Below are 14,461 nucleotides of genomic sequence, written 5' to 3'. Positions count from 1 at the left end.
GGCGGCGGAGGAAGGGGTGGGACATGGGGGGCGGAGGTCGGGAAGATGGCGTGGAGAGCCTGGGCTCGGAGCGGCTGGGGCTGCGGTAGCCCGGCGTGGGGCGCGCCGGGGGCCGAGAGTCGAGAGCTCTGCGCCGGCCGGGCCCCCGCCCTGCTGCTGGGCCCCAGGTAAGGGCGGGGCCGAGGCTGGGTGCGGCCTGGGCCCGGGCATACCCCCGGTCCGTCCGGCTCCCCTGCTCCCCCACCCCGTCCGGAGGGTCCTGACCCCTAACCCTTGACCCCCGCCCTCTGACCCCTGTCCCCTAGCTTGTCCCCCCGCGCCCTGCGAGGGTCACCCCCTCCCCAGCACTGGACCTGGAGCTGCCCCAGTCCCAGCCCCTGGTTTTGCAGATGGAGAAACTGAGGCCCGGAGAGGCTCGTGACCGGCGCAAGGTCACCCAGGCCTCCGTCTCCAGACCCTCCCCCAGCCTAGTTCCCATCACGTCTTACTTTCTTCTCTCTCTCAAACGAGGTGTTTGTGCACGTGGCACATAGGCGCTTAATAAATGCTTGTTCTTTCCCCCTTCTATCTCCTAGTTCTCTCCTGCCCCCCCCCTTTTGTTTGTAATTCAATTCATTGAGCAAGTATTAGGAGCCTGCTGTGTGCAGGGGACTCTGCCAGGCCCTAGGAGGGGCGCTTAGGAGGAAACAGCAAGTGTACATGGGAGTCAGAATGATTCCTGGCCTGGAGGGGGCAGCCGGTGTAAAGGCGTGGAGGTGGGAGATGAAATGTCATGCTGTAGAAATAGCTCCCGAGTGGAGTGTTAGGAGATGAGATGGAAAGAGAAGTGAGGACTAGGCTTTGTGTCCTAGAGGCTCCCGAAGATTCTTTTGTAAAAGTAAATTAAGTGTTTTAGTGGCTGTGTGCATGCAGGGAGAGAGCAGTTAGGAAGCTGTTGGAATGGTCCAGGTGAGAGGGGAGGAGTCTCAAACGAAGCTGCTGGGGAGCAGGGGAAGGCTGCCAGAGCTGAACGGAAGCCCGCCCAGAGGCATCCTCCTCTCTGGCCCCAGAGCTTGGGGGGATAGGAGATTCCTGGGGGCCTCTTCCAACCCCGACCCCGGCCTGGAGTATTGTTCCAGGTGGAGAAAAGGAGCCGGAACAAGGAGCAGTAAGAGGCCCAGGTCTTTGAGACAAGTCGGCTTCAAGGGGACATGAGGGCATTTAGAAACGCAGACTCTTTTTGCCCTATAAGAATTCTAGGCTAAATTTCCTGCCCAGGTAGAGAGAGACTCCTCTGTCCAGACTTGCCTTGCACTGCAATCACAGAGGTAGACACAGGTGTTCTTGGCTCCTCACTCCCGGCCTCTGCCTTGCCATGTTGGCCAGTGAGCTGCCAGGTCAGCGTGCAAAGTCTTAGTCTGGGGCAGTTCGCACGCTGGGTTATCAGTAATTGGAAGCTGATGATACAATATAACAATAGACTTTGGACACTTTCTGATCTTGGTGTTATAACACGATGGCAAAGCAGAGGAAGAAACTGAGGGACAAAAGATTAAATGATGATGAGTGGTGGAGAAGGTCAGAGATGGCAGCAAACTGATCAGATCGAATCCTTGTGCTTGCCCTGAATTCCAGCCCCTTGTGGACATTTGGCCTTAGCTTATAGAATAACCATAGAAGTATGATACAAAAACTCAACAGGGTAGAGAGTGTCTGGTGTCCGGCTGTCCAGCGTGCATCTGGGGGACTGCCCTTTGAGCTGGTCCATCAGCAAGTAGGTGTTGGACTCACCCTGCCAGTGGAAAATAAGCAGGGAATGAATGGGAAGAAGACAGCAAGCCGGGCTGCATTTGAGAGATTCCTCGATACATTAAGATTCCCAGGTTTTTCCCAGGGGCCAATGTTATTAAAACAGTATTTCTGTGCTGTTCTAGCTGTAGTTCACAAAGCACTCAGCATCTATTCCATGTGACCCCTGTGGTCCCTGCCAGCTCTCAGTTCTGTGATCCCCACAACAAACCCAGGAGGTTTTTAATTGAGAGACAGAGAAACAAGTCATCAAAGCCCTTCCTCAACTGGCCACTTGGTACAAAAGGCAAGACTAGAACCCAGATCTCATCATTCCCAGGCCATTGCCCCTTAGGGCACTGTGCATCATCCAGGCTACATTTCCGAAAAAAGACCGCTCAGTTTGGCCTCTCAGTATACAGCAGGAGCATAGCTAGTGTGTGTGCCACCTAAGAAGGCAGGGTGATGTAGTGGAGAGAGGGCTGATCTTGAAGACAGGAAGACCTGGCTCACACACGGGCTTCTTACGCCTTCTAGGGGTGGGCCATTCCTTAGCTTCTAAGTGCCCCCAGGAAACAGAAGACTAGAACTCACCCAGAAATTGCTAATCAGCATCAGAGGGAGAGGTCTCCATACCAGGAGTTCCCCTGCATTTGTGGCATTTCAGGGCCAAAAATAAAATCATACCATGATACTAGAGAAAGAACTAGAAAAGAAACAGGAAACAGGCCTCATACATTCCATTGAGAAAGAAAACCATGTTTCACCTTGAGAACAATTACAGTGTAGCAGATGAAGGGCCAACTAGCTTGGCTCCATCATTCCGTGGATGATGTGTGCACAGTAGGAGGATCCTGAGAAGATAAGACTAATGTGGGAATGTTTTCTGGAAAAACACAAAATTGAGCCAAATGTTACCAGATTTTATAGAAATGGATTTGCAGAAAACCTAAAGTTAAACGTGTTTATTTAGCAGCTAGATGACACATCTATTGGGAAATGCAGCCTACACAATGTTGAATTTATGTTTGTAATTCTGCAAAAGGTAGAGTGTTGGTGGTGAAAACTGAGCAAGGGCGTCCTTCTTGTCTTTCAGTGAGTCGCTCAGTTAAGTGCCTGCTACTGGGGTTGTCGCCAATTTTTCCTTTTGTCTTTGTAGATTCATCCCTTAGTATGCACCTCGTAAACGCTGGATTGGATGGGGCAGGACAGAGTTTAGACAGGCATGGTCTTGGCCTGAAGAGCAGCTTTCAGCCCTATAGGATAGAACGTAAAACAGAAGGAGGGTCATGGAATCATAGAGCTGGCAGGGACCTTCGTAGCCATTTAATGATTTGTCTGACCCACTTGGGCAGGAAGCATCAGAGCAGCATTGAGAGCAGGTCCTCAGACTCCCTCCTCAGTGCCCAAGTGTTTTAGAGAGGTAAAAATCTTAGTGCTGGCCGAGGTCTGAAGGGGAAGGTCATTAGTGTTGGAGGAATCGGGGAAACTTCCAAAGCAGCTGGTGTTCAGCTGGGCTTTAACTAAAGGGTGGGAGATCCAAGGGCCCAAATAGGGAGGATGGAGGCCCGAGCAAAGGTGTAGGGAGATAGGACAGGGATGTGCCTGTTTGGGAGGCCCAAGGTTGTCTAAGTGAGACAGAGTGCTCCTCAGAGAGTGGGGGGGAATGATGCTCACAAGGTTGGGGCTTGCCAGGTTATGGAGGCCCTCGAGTGCCCAGCGGAGAAGTTTGGACTTTGCTTGGCAGAAAGCCAGGGAAGATTTCAGGTTAGCGCTATGGCCTGGCCAGTTTCTGCTGAGGGGTTTAATTGGAGCAGGGAGAGATTGGAAGTAGGAAGAGATATAGAAAAGCAGTTCCAGTCCTATGCCCCTTGCCTGCTCCTATGCAAGTGTACATACCCCCTGCCCCACCCCACACACACACGGGACCCTGAAGACAGGGTGGTGGTAGTGGGAATAGAGAGAGCAGAGGACAGGTGTCAGAGATGACACAGTTACAGATGGGGTATGAGAAGTGAGCGAGAGGAAGAGTTGATAATCCCAAGGTTGCACACGTGGCAGATTGGGTTAACGGTGCTGTCATAGACAAAAAACAAAGTCCAAAGAAAGGACAAGTATAGGGGAAAACTTGGAAAGCTTCATTTGACACGTGTTGAATTTCAGGTGCCGATGGGATAGCAAAGTGGAGAAGGACTGGAGAGAAATAGACATTGGGGAGCACCTTCATGAAGGGGGGGAGTGAAGAAACAAGAGAGTGAAGGAGCTTGCCAAGGTTGAGAGCAGAGAGAACGGAGCCAGGGAGCCCATATGGTGTCATCCCGAGCTGGTCGTGCTGGGCCAACTTCTTTTCCTCTTGTGATAGGGTTAGGTAGATAGAGTGGGAGAGACACAACTCTCCTCTCTGTCCTGTTCCCTTCCCTCCATCCTGTTCTCCCCTCTCCTGTTCCTGTCCCCTCTTCTCCTTCTCCTCCTCCCTCTCTCTCCTCCCCTCTCTCCTCTGCCATCTGACTGCCATCTTTGCTGGGGTTTTGTTTGAGTCACCCCCGGCCACTCCTTAGGAAAGACTTGTCGGGGCGTATGTTGTTGTACTCCAGATGAATGTAAACTCCATGATGGCAAGGATTTTCTTTTCTGGTCTTTATTTCCTGAGGGGCTGGCGCAGGCCTTGCCACATGGCACGTATTGGATACAGGCTTTTGAAATGAATGAATTAACTAGTGCTGTAGATCTAGTTTACCCAGATGTCACCGAAGCACTGGGCAGTGGCTCCTGTATTCTCTGTTTTTTAAAATGTTTTGTTGTTGCTTTGTTTTTAAAATACTCCTGTCACTCAGGGATGCTGGGGGTGGGAGGGAGTTCCTATTCAGGTAAAGGTTAAATTAGGTCATCTCCAAGGTCTATTTCCAACTAAGAGATTCTACGGTCTGGGTACAAGTACTCCATCTACCTTTCGTTAACTTTGGTCTTGGCCAAGATATTTAACCTTGATGAGTCTCTCCCCTTGTTTGTAAAATTATCATAATTGTACTTGCATTATTCACCTTGTAAAGTAGTTTTGAGAAACAGGATAATAGAAAGTGGTATGTTACTTAAAGCATTATCGAACTATGAGCTGTTCTCTAGGAGAGTGGAGGAAAGGGGAGACTATACTGGGGAATGGAGGCAATGTACAAACAAGATTTTAATAAAATCTTCTTAAAAATTGTATGTATATATGTATGTATTACTGTCACAGGGACTCACTCTACTCCCATAGAATTCCTCCTTATAATAAGGACAGTTGAGTATACCCATCAATACCTTGGCTAGAAGGAAGGTGCTGGCATTCAGAGGCTTTGTGGGAGCTGGCATTTTAGTTGAGACTTACAGGAAGCCAGGGAGGTCAGTAGGCAGAGATGAGGAAGCAGATTAGTCCAGGCTTGGAGGATAGGTGGAGAAAATGCCCGGAGCCTCGTGGTTGAGTTTTGTTGGTGCAACAGCCAAGAGGCCGGAGTCACTGGATCCACTGGATCTTAGGGCATATGTTGGAGATTAAGGTTTAAACACCCTGGAAAAGCGGGCTTTGATTGCCGTAGTGTTTTGTGTATTTGATCCTGGAGGCTATGGGGAACTGATGGAGTTTATTGATTGGGGGGGAAGTGACTTGACCAGCCCTTTATTTAGAGGCTGAATGGAGGATGGCCTGGAGTGAGGAAAGACTTGGGCCTAGACACACCCACAGGCTATTACAGCAATCCCAGGTGTGTGGTGACCAGGGTGGGGGCAGTGTCAGGAGATGGAAGGGAGCATGGTCGAGAGGCGCTGCAGAGGTGAACCTGACAGGTCTTGGCCAAAACTTGGATATAGGATGAGAGAGAGGGAGGAGTTGGGGAAGACTCCTGAGGGACTGGGAGGAGGGTAGAATGGGGGAGGGGAAGCTGGGGGGAAGGTAACAGGTTCCCTTTTGGACCTGTTAAGCGTTCAGGGTATCTGAAAGGCAGTTGAAGATATGAGATTGGAGGTCCTTCCTGGGCTCACAACCTGGGTGTCACCCTTTGCTCCTCACTCTCACCCCACAAATCCGATCTGTTGCAAGGTCTTCCTCTTATACCTTGACAGCATCCTTTGTGTAAGTCCCACAGCCACGGCCGGATGTGAGTCCCTCCTCACTTGTTGCCCAGACTGCTGCAGTTACTTCTAACTGCTCTCTCGGCCTCCTTTCTCTCCATTCTGATCCACTGCCAAGTGATTTTTCTGAAGCGCACTCTGACCATGTTGCCGAGCTACTCAGTGAATTCCTGTAGCTTCCTGTTACTTCCAGTATTCTTTTGTCATCTCAGACTACGTAACTCATCTCTTCTATTTTTCCATCTTATTGCACCTCATACCCTCTTACCTTCTACAGTCCTGCCATACTGGCCTACTTGCAGTTTCTCAAGCCCATCTCAGATCCCAATACCTTCATGTTGGCTGTCCCTCATTCTTGGCATGCTTGGCCCCTCACATTCATCTCTTAGTTTCCCTGGCTTCCTGCAAGGCTTAACTCAAAGACCACCTTCTGCAAGAGGCCTTTCCCGGCCTCCCTCACTGGTAATACTGCATCTTGTAGGTATTCTTCTCCTCTGTATCTGTCCTTTATATACCTAATGTTGTCTTTCCTATCAGAATATATACTTCTTAAGGACAAGAACAGTATCTTTGCTTTTCTTTGAGAACCCAGTGCTTCACACAGTGTGTGACGCAGAGAAAACTCTTAGTGGTTGTTGACTGACACCGGTACTCTCCCTCTCTGCCAGGAGGTGAGAGGCATGTTTCACCATCAGTCCAGTGATGTTAGGGTTGGACACTGCATTGATCAGAGACCTAAAGTATTTCCAATTGTTTTCCTTTATATTAGTATAGTCATTATGTCAATTTTTCACCAGGATCTGCTTACTTTAGTCGACATCGGTTCATACAAGTCTTCCAAAGTTTCCTGCAGTTCTTCATATTCAGGTACATGATAACATTTAATTATCATCATGAATCCCAGTTTGTTCAACTATTCCCCAGCTGATGGACACTCATTTTTCTTCTAGTTCTTTGCTACAACAAAGAGTGTTTCTATAAATATTTTTGTGTGTATTTGGTGAAAAATTTTTCGGCCATCTTGGGTTATGTGCCCGGCAGGGATATTACCAGGTCAGGAGGTACGTATAGGTTAGGAACTTTTCTAGCATCTCGACGAGTTGTTTTCTAGAGTGGTTGGACCAACTCAAGCTCCACCAAAGGCACCAGTGTTTCCGTCTTCCCACAGCTTCTCCATTGTCTACCACTTTGGTCTTTTGTTCTTTGTCCCAGTCTGATGAGTTTGAGGTATAGCCTCAGAGTGCCTTATGCTTTTCTTCTGAAAAAGATGGAAAAACCTGGGCCAGACTACAGAACAGTTAGGTTGGTTAGAAGGTTGGATGGCCCTACCTTGAGTTGTAATTAAGGGTTCATCATCATTTCCAGAAGGAGGCAGTGTGCCCAAGGCGTCCTTGCCTGTCCTTGAGTTACTGAGATGTTTATCGCTGATGTGAATAAAAAGGCATGGTGCTGTACCTATCAGATTTGAGATGACCCGGAGCTGGAAAGGAAGCTAACACCACAGGATTCCAAAAAATCTCAATAGGCTGGAACGTTGGTTCTAATCCAGTAAGTTGGAATTTAATAGAATGGATGTAAAGTCTTACCCTTTGGTTCCAAAAATGGACAAATCCAAGATGGATAAAACCTGATTAGAAAGTTTGTCTGAAATAGATCTTGGGGTTTTACTGGACTGTGGTCTGAATATAGGTAGCAGTATAATTGACAGCCCCCAAAAGTTATCGGGGTCTTAGGAGATAGAGAAGCAATGGTGAGGCCTGGGGAGGTGCTGGTCCCACCGGCCTCAGCCCTGGTGAGATCCCATCTCAAGTACAGTCTTGGGGGCCACAGTTCAGAAGGGACATTAGTAAGTGTGAGAGCATGTAGAGGAAGGGGACCATGAAGTATGAGAGAGCCGGAGACCAAGCTGCCTGAGGATGGTCAGCCTGGAGAAGAGAACATCGATGAGGGAGAAATGATGAGTGTGCTCAAGGCTCTGAAGGGTTGGACTTGTTCTTCTCAGCCCCAGTGCGTAGAACAAGGAATGCAGGGTGAGGGGAAGGGGTGTGACAAAGAGGCAAATTTAGGTTTGATGTAAGAACAAAATTCTCAACAAAGTGGAGTGGCTGCCCCAGGGGACAGTGAGCTCACTTCACTGGACAGCCGCTTGTCACAGCACCATCAATGTGGAGCTGGAGGGACCTGGGAGGCCACTTGGCTCAACCCTTGGCTTTACAGAGGAGTATCCGGATTTGAACCTGGGTCCTCTGACTCTAGAGCCAGTCTGATGCTTCATCTCTGGGCTTAGAACAAATGAGGTACCTGTGGACCATCCAGTAGTCAACAAAAGAAAGTTTGCTTAGGCCTGGCAGGGAAGCAGCATTGGTTCAGGCGGGCACAGCTTCTCTGCCTCTGTGTTGCCTGCTCGGGTCTGGAAGCCCAAGGGAAGAGCTCCTGACTCCCCAGGGTGGCTTTGGTGTCCATGGGCCAGATAACCATCAAAGCTGGCCTTAAGAGGAAATGAGCCTCACATAGAGTGCAGCTAAATTCCTAGGAAAAGGAATCCAGCCTAAGTGGCAGGATCCCAAAATGCTAGGGATAGGAAGAAAGACAAGGGGACAGAGAAGCAGCTGTTGGAGAGGTGGGAGCAGAATCGGGAGAGCTGATGTTGCAGAGTAGGAGGGATTTGTCAGTAGTTTCAGAGGTGCAGCAGGATCCGAGAAGGTGAAGAGTGAATGAACAAAGGTGCCTAGATTTGGGGGTGACCATAGGAGGGCTAGAGGCCCTTTCCAAGCCAGAGGAGAGTGAAAGCTGTTTATTGCATTTGCCAGCAATTGGGCTATTAGTCACATGATGAGAGGGAGCGTGGAGGAAAGGGAAGTGCCTAGGAAGGAGTCCCGGGGCCCCAGATTTGAACCCTGCCCCTTGTGGAGAGCTTGGTGACCACAGACACATCACTTCATCTTTATGGGCCTGAGTTTCCTGTATAACCTGACAAGAGAGATGATTTCAGAGTTCTCTTCCAGACCTAAATATGAGTCCTACGTACAAATTGACTTGAAAACACCGTGCTGGGGCTGCTTTTGCCCCTGCCCTTGCTAAGTTAAGTATTAAGTGTAGCTTTGTCAGATTACTGACAGCCCTTTTGTGAAATCCTGTCAGTCAGCCTTCGGGTATTTATTGAGGCCCACTGTGTGTGACTTTGGGGTACAGAGGTAAAAATGAAATAATGCCTGGGATCAGGGAGTTTACCTGGGGAAGGGATAGAGATGCTTATATGGGTGCATGCAAAAGAAGTACAAGGTCATTTGTCAGGGGGCCCTGACAGCTGGCAGGAGATGCTTCCAGTATTAGGTGTGCTTGATCTGTGTCTTGAAGAAACTAGGGTTCTGCATGGCACACGTGAGGCTCATTTGCAAATGGGCAGATAAGAGCTGCCTGTTGGGCAAAAGCCATCTTAATTTAGGATTTAAAAAGCAGTGGAAAAACTTTTATAAAGCTTTGCATCGTAAAATTGAATTTAGAAATAAACTGGCCACACTGAACTCAGTGAAAGGGGTATTAACTCACCATCTATTATTTCCGTAAAGCTTACTTCAAAAAACTAACCTTTGGTTCTTGTACTTGTTCAATGTACATTGTTCCTCTCTTCTCCATATCCCAGCCTTTCCCCACCAAGCACCTTCACTTGCACCAAAAAGCAGAAACCCAGATCCTTGGCCAGGACAGCCAGCTTCTTCAGATCAGGTTTGGGCCCAGATGATCACTTACACCAGTTTAATGCTGCCTTGGGCCAGGTCCCTTTCCCTTTTCCTCCTTCAGGGTTTCTGTGTAGCTTGTCCAGTTCACTTTTGGACAAAGCTTTGCAGGAAACGCCCATCTTACAACGTAATCTGTGCTCTTATGGGACTGAAAGCTCATGCAGCAGACACAAAGGATCTTTGATACTGGCTAAGCCTTTTCTCCTTCTCTATGTTGGAAGCTCACAGAATTCCTTAGGATTTCTTACAGATTCTGCATTGGAACGATTCCTGAGACACTTCTTACTCAGCACCTGCTGTGCCCACAACGCCGGGCTAGGGCTGGGTGAGCTACAAAGTGTAAGTGACTGCCCTCATGTGACTTACAGTCTAGCCCGGGGATGTGACATGGACAGAAATAACAGACAGGAATTGGACAGAGGATAGAGATGGGAAGGTTCTCTCATCCAGCTGGGTCTGTAGAGACAGAACCTGTCCCTTACCGTTGGACAAAATATACGTAGCTCTGTGTGTAGTATCTTGAACCCAGTGCTCTTCTGTAAAGCAAGCTGCCTTTTCTGTGATCACAGAGAGCAGAGGCTAGAGAATTTAAGCGTTATTTATAATTGACTTAGAAATGTGTTTGGGGATTGTGAGAAATGATTATTAATAACCAGCTAGATTTGATTGCTGTTTGGAAGGCTATATAAACCACGAGCCCGCTGCCGTGATTGTCTTTGGCCTAAGAGAGAGATGGCCAATGGCCGTCATTTTATTGCTAATGTGCTGGCCTTATTAATACAATAATTACCCAGAAACTATGTCTCTCAAACCTTTTTAAATGTCACAGGACAGTATTTCGAGTTGAATGTGTTTGATGTTCTGGAAATTGGCCCTCCATTAAAATGTTTCAGCTCCGAATTGGGAAAGCTTTCCTTCTTCCCCCCTGCCCCGCCCCCACCCCACCCCTTATAACTCCTTCCTGTTTTTATTTCTTTCTCAGAATGAATGCTAGTCATCTGGAGTCAGCGGACCTGGGTTCAAATCCTACCTCTGACACAAGTTGTGTCACTTTGGACAAGTCAGTTTCCTTGGGCCTCAGTTTCTTCATCTGTGAAATGAGATGGCCTCTTAGGTTCCTTCCAACCCTAGATCCACAATCCTGTGATCTCTCAAAGTGCCTGAAAGCACCAGCTTTCATAGAGGTGTTCTTAGTTTCTTAAATTGTCATTTTCCTGAATTACTTGGGGCCTGTTTTGGATTTAAGCCCTCTGCTGTCCTCTGGCCTGTCTGGCGGCCCCCTGGGACCCATGAGCCAAGGTTCATTGAAGGGCATCATGCGAGTAAGAAACAGCCCTGCTCCTATCCTGTCTTCTTTCTCCCCAGGTTTAACTTCTTCATTCAGTCAAAAAATGGATTCAGAAAAGCCCCGAGAAAGATTGAGCCTCGACGCCCAGATGGAGGGCTAGTTAACGAAGGCTATCGGAGAAGTGCTTTGACACCTCCAGTGGAAGAGACTCTCTTTTATACATCCCCCTACCCTCTAAGGAACCTTGTGAAGCCTTTGGTTTTTACTGTTGGGGTAAGAATTCCTACACTTTGGAGTGAGTGGTCACACTTGTCCTGCTTGATGGGCTTTGGGGTGAGGTCAGGCCAAGGCATAGTCTGAAGCCTGGTGGCTGAGGCCTCCGGGGGCCCAGAGCTGGGGTGGCAGCCGTGAGTGTGGCTCAACTCCAGGGGAAGGAGTCCCACCAGGAGCTTCTGGGGCCTCCTGCCTGGCCTGCGACTTTGAACTCTCAAGAGAACATTCTGCTCATCTTCCTCTGTTTTGGGGGGGATGGGATGGGGAACCACAGTTGTGCTTTCATTGATGTGTGGAAGCTGCCTCCCCCATAACTTCTCGTCTTAGAAAGCTGCCTCGGCTCTGAGAGGTGCCATGCCCAGGGTCACACTGGCCGAATGATCAAAGGAGGGCCTTAAACCTAGGTCTTCTGATTCAGGCCTCTTTGTCTATCCACTGTGCTATGCTAGGACCCACTTGTAAAATGTGATTTTAACTGCTGTGGGGCCATTTAAAAAAAAATACCTGCTTTAACAGGCTTAATGTATACAACCTGAACCTAGGAGGGAGGAAATAATTGAAATAATTTACTATTCAGTGAGTAGTTTTTAAGGACCTACCATGTATTCAGCACCGATAGATTCTTTCCCAGTTAGTAGTATGAGATCGATGAACATGAAACAATGGGGAGGGGTGTCCCCTTACAAACATTTTCCCGTTTTACTTGCATAATTTTATAACACGATCCGTATTTTGCAGTTTACAGGGTTTGCATTTGGGTCAGCTGCTATTTGGCAGTATGAGTCCCTGAAATCCAGGGTCCAGAGCTACTTCGATGCTGTGAAGGCAGATTGGTTGGATAGCTTGACGGCTCAGAAGGAAGGAAACTTCAGGAAGCAGGTAAAGACGAGCCCCTTTTTCTATAGGGTTGTTGCAAGGGTTTGTGCTGTGCTGCCTTCAGTAGTAAGAATCTGCCAAGTGCCCACTGTGAGTCATTGATGCTACTGAGAAGCCCCCAGGGGCTAGTTATCATGGTGCCCTTTCGTTCAGATACTCCCATCTCTCCGGGTGCAGATCCTTGTTGGCCTGCCCGGCAGGGTGGGAAGTTGGTTCATGGGTTCATTGGGATATGGAGGAGTGTGGATAGGGGATAGCAGCTCTGGCTTGTCGTTCTTTTGCCTGGTAGGTGTCCCTTTTAACTTCCTTTTTAATATTTAACATTTGATGTGTTAAATAATACATTTTGGATTAAATGACCTTTAGGTTCATTTCCAAAAAAGAAAATTTCAACATTTTGCTCCTTGTTATAGTCATAGTTCAAGGTAGAAATGTCGACTCCCAGTTAGTCCCAAACGGGCCTTCTGAGTCAGGTCTGGTTTAAGAAAGAAAGAAAGAAAATTACTAGTATTTTTGGTATTACTAAATACCAATTACTAATTAACTTTTTAGTAAGGAAAAAAAGGAAGAAAGAAAATTACTAATCCAAGAGCTTTTCTGTCTTCCTCCCTTTTTCTAGAGGAGCTTTTTCTTAGTCATGGAAGGGTAGGAAGAAGGGTAGTTTCAGCCCTGTTGTTCTGCTTGGTGGTTTGGAACCTGTTCTAAGTTAGGGAGGATTTAAGAGGGCTTCATCACTTCGAGGTCATGCTATTTTCGTCATCACCACAGACATCAGTACCACATCACATTTTGGAATCGCAGTATGCCAAAAGGGAATGAGTTAACTTATTGTCAGTGAAGGAGCTGTATTTCCTAGAATACAAAAGATTTTTATCACATTGAATATATGTGTAAATGCTGACCCGGTCACCCTGAGAAAGCGTTGGGACAAGGCTACTTTCTCCAGGGATCTAGAGATAGCCCTTATGGAAATAGTCACACGACAAACACCACACCCTTCTCAACTCTCATGACCTGTGTCTCCACTCACTTTCCTCTCTTTACTGGTTGTTTGCCCTTAAACTCCCTTCTCCAAGCTCAATTGCCTGTCCTCCTTCACCCTCCAACCATATCATTCCTTTGAGTTTGATTTTCACCTTTGTCATGACCTTCAGTCCTTCCAGGCCATTATCCCCTCTCTTACCTCACCTCTCTCCCCCTAAAGTCTCGACATGGTAGCCAGAATTTCCAAAGTGCTGCTGTCCTGTACCCAGACTTCTCTCTCCCTTGTCCTCAGCTTTTACTGTCCTGCTGATCCTTCATTCCAACTTTGGGAAAGAGAAACTTCAAAGGGACACGGCAGCTGCTTGAGAGAGTTGAAGGACTGTCCTGGGAAAGAGTGATTAGCCTTTTTCCACTGGACTCCAGGGGGCTAAAACTAGAAGAAATAGGGGGTTCGGTGTCTTATTTAAAAATTAAATTGTTATGATCTCTTGTTTTTTTCTATCACCAGAATTTCTCCTAATATTTCTTCCCATCCCATCCCAGAGAACCAACCTATGTAACAAAAAATATTTTGTAAAGAAAGAAAAAGAAAAAAATCAGCAAAACCAATCCATATATTGAAAAAGGCTGAAAATGTATGCAGTGTCTTGCACCCATGGGTGTCCTGTTGCTATGAAAGAGTGGGATGGGGACATTTTCTCATACCTCTTATTTGGGGCCAGGCTTACTTTTTGTAATCTTGCAACATTTACTTTTAATTGTTTTGTGACTCTTTCTATTTGCATTGTCAGTGTTTATATATCTTATCTTGGTTTTGCTGACTTCACTTAGCATCAGTTCACATAGGTCTTTCCAAACTTTTCTAGATTGAGCATATTCATCATTTATGATGCAGTAATATTCCATGTATCGCAACTTGGTGAATCATTGCCCCCCAGTCAATGGGCATCCATTCTGTTCCTAGTTCTTTATTGCTAAAAAAAAAAAAAAAAGTATTGCTATAAATATTACAGCATGGATGGGGCTTTTCTATCTCCAGCCTCTGTAGAATATATTCCTAGGAATAGGATCTCTGGGTCAAAGATCATAGACATTTGAGCCACCTTTCTTAGCATGACTTCAAATTCCAGCCCTTTAATTTCCTAGATGAAAACCTCCCTCCCCCCCCCTCTTTCCCTCTCTCTCTCTCTCCCCCTCGCTCTCTCTCCCCCCCCTCTTTCCCTCTCTCTCTCCTGTCTCTCTCTCTCTCTCCGCTGTCTCTCTCTCTCTCTCTCTCCCTCTCTCTCCCCCTCTCTCTCTCCCCCCCCTCTTTCCCTCTCTCTCTCCTGTCTCTCTCTCTCTCTCACTCTCTCCTCTCTCTCTCTCTCTCTCTCTCTCTCTCTCTCTCTCTCTCTCTCTCTCTCTCTCTCCCTCTCTCCTCTCTCTC

At 47.6% G+C, this 14,461-nt stretch overlaps 1 protein-coding gene across 1 annotated transcript in view; it reads left to right on the top strand.

The window, feature by feature from the left end:
* Window positions 1-14,461, top strand: part of PARL (presenilin associated rhomboid like) — a 39,070-nt gene continuing 24,609 nt past the window's right edge. Inside the window, exons 1-3 of the mRNA XM_036769203.1 lie at window positions 1-167; window positions 10,980-11,175; window positions 11,914-12,054. Coding sequence (XP_036625098.1) covers window positions 46-167; window positions 10,980-11,175; window positions 11,914-12,054 — 459 coding nt within the window. The 5' untranslated portion in view covers window positions 1-45. The remainder of the gene's footprint in view (window positions 168-10,979; window positions 11,176-11,913; window positions 12,055-14,461) is intronic.

The sequence above is a fragment of the Trichosurus vulpecula genome, chromosome 7, assembly GCF_011100635.1.
Source record: "Trichosurus vulpecula isolate mTriVul1 chromosome 7, mTriVul1.pri, whole genome shotgun sequence".
NCBI lineage: Eukaryota > Metazoa > Chordata > Mammalia > Diprotodontia > Phalangeridae > Trichosurus > Trichosurus vulpecula.
Note: the sequence above shows the minus strand (reverse complement) of the source record. Positions and strands in the feature narration are given on the sequence as shown.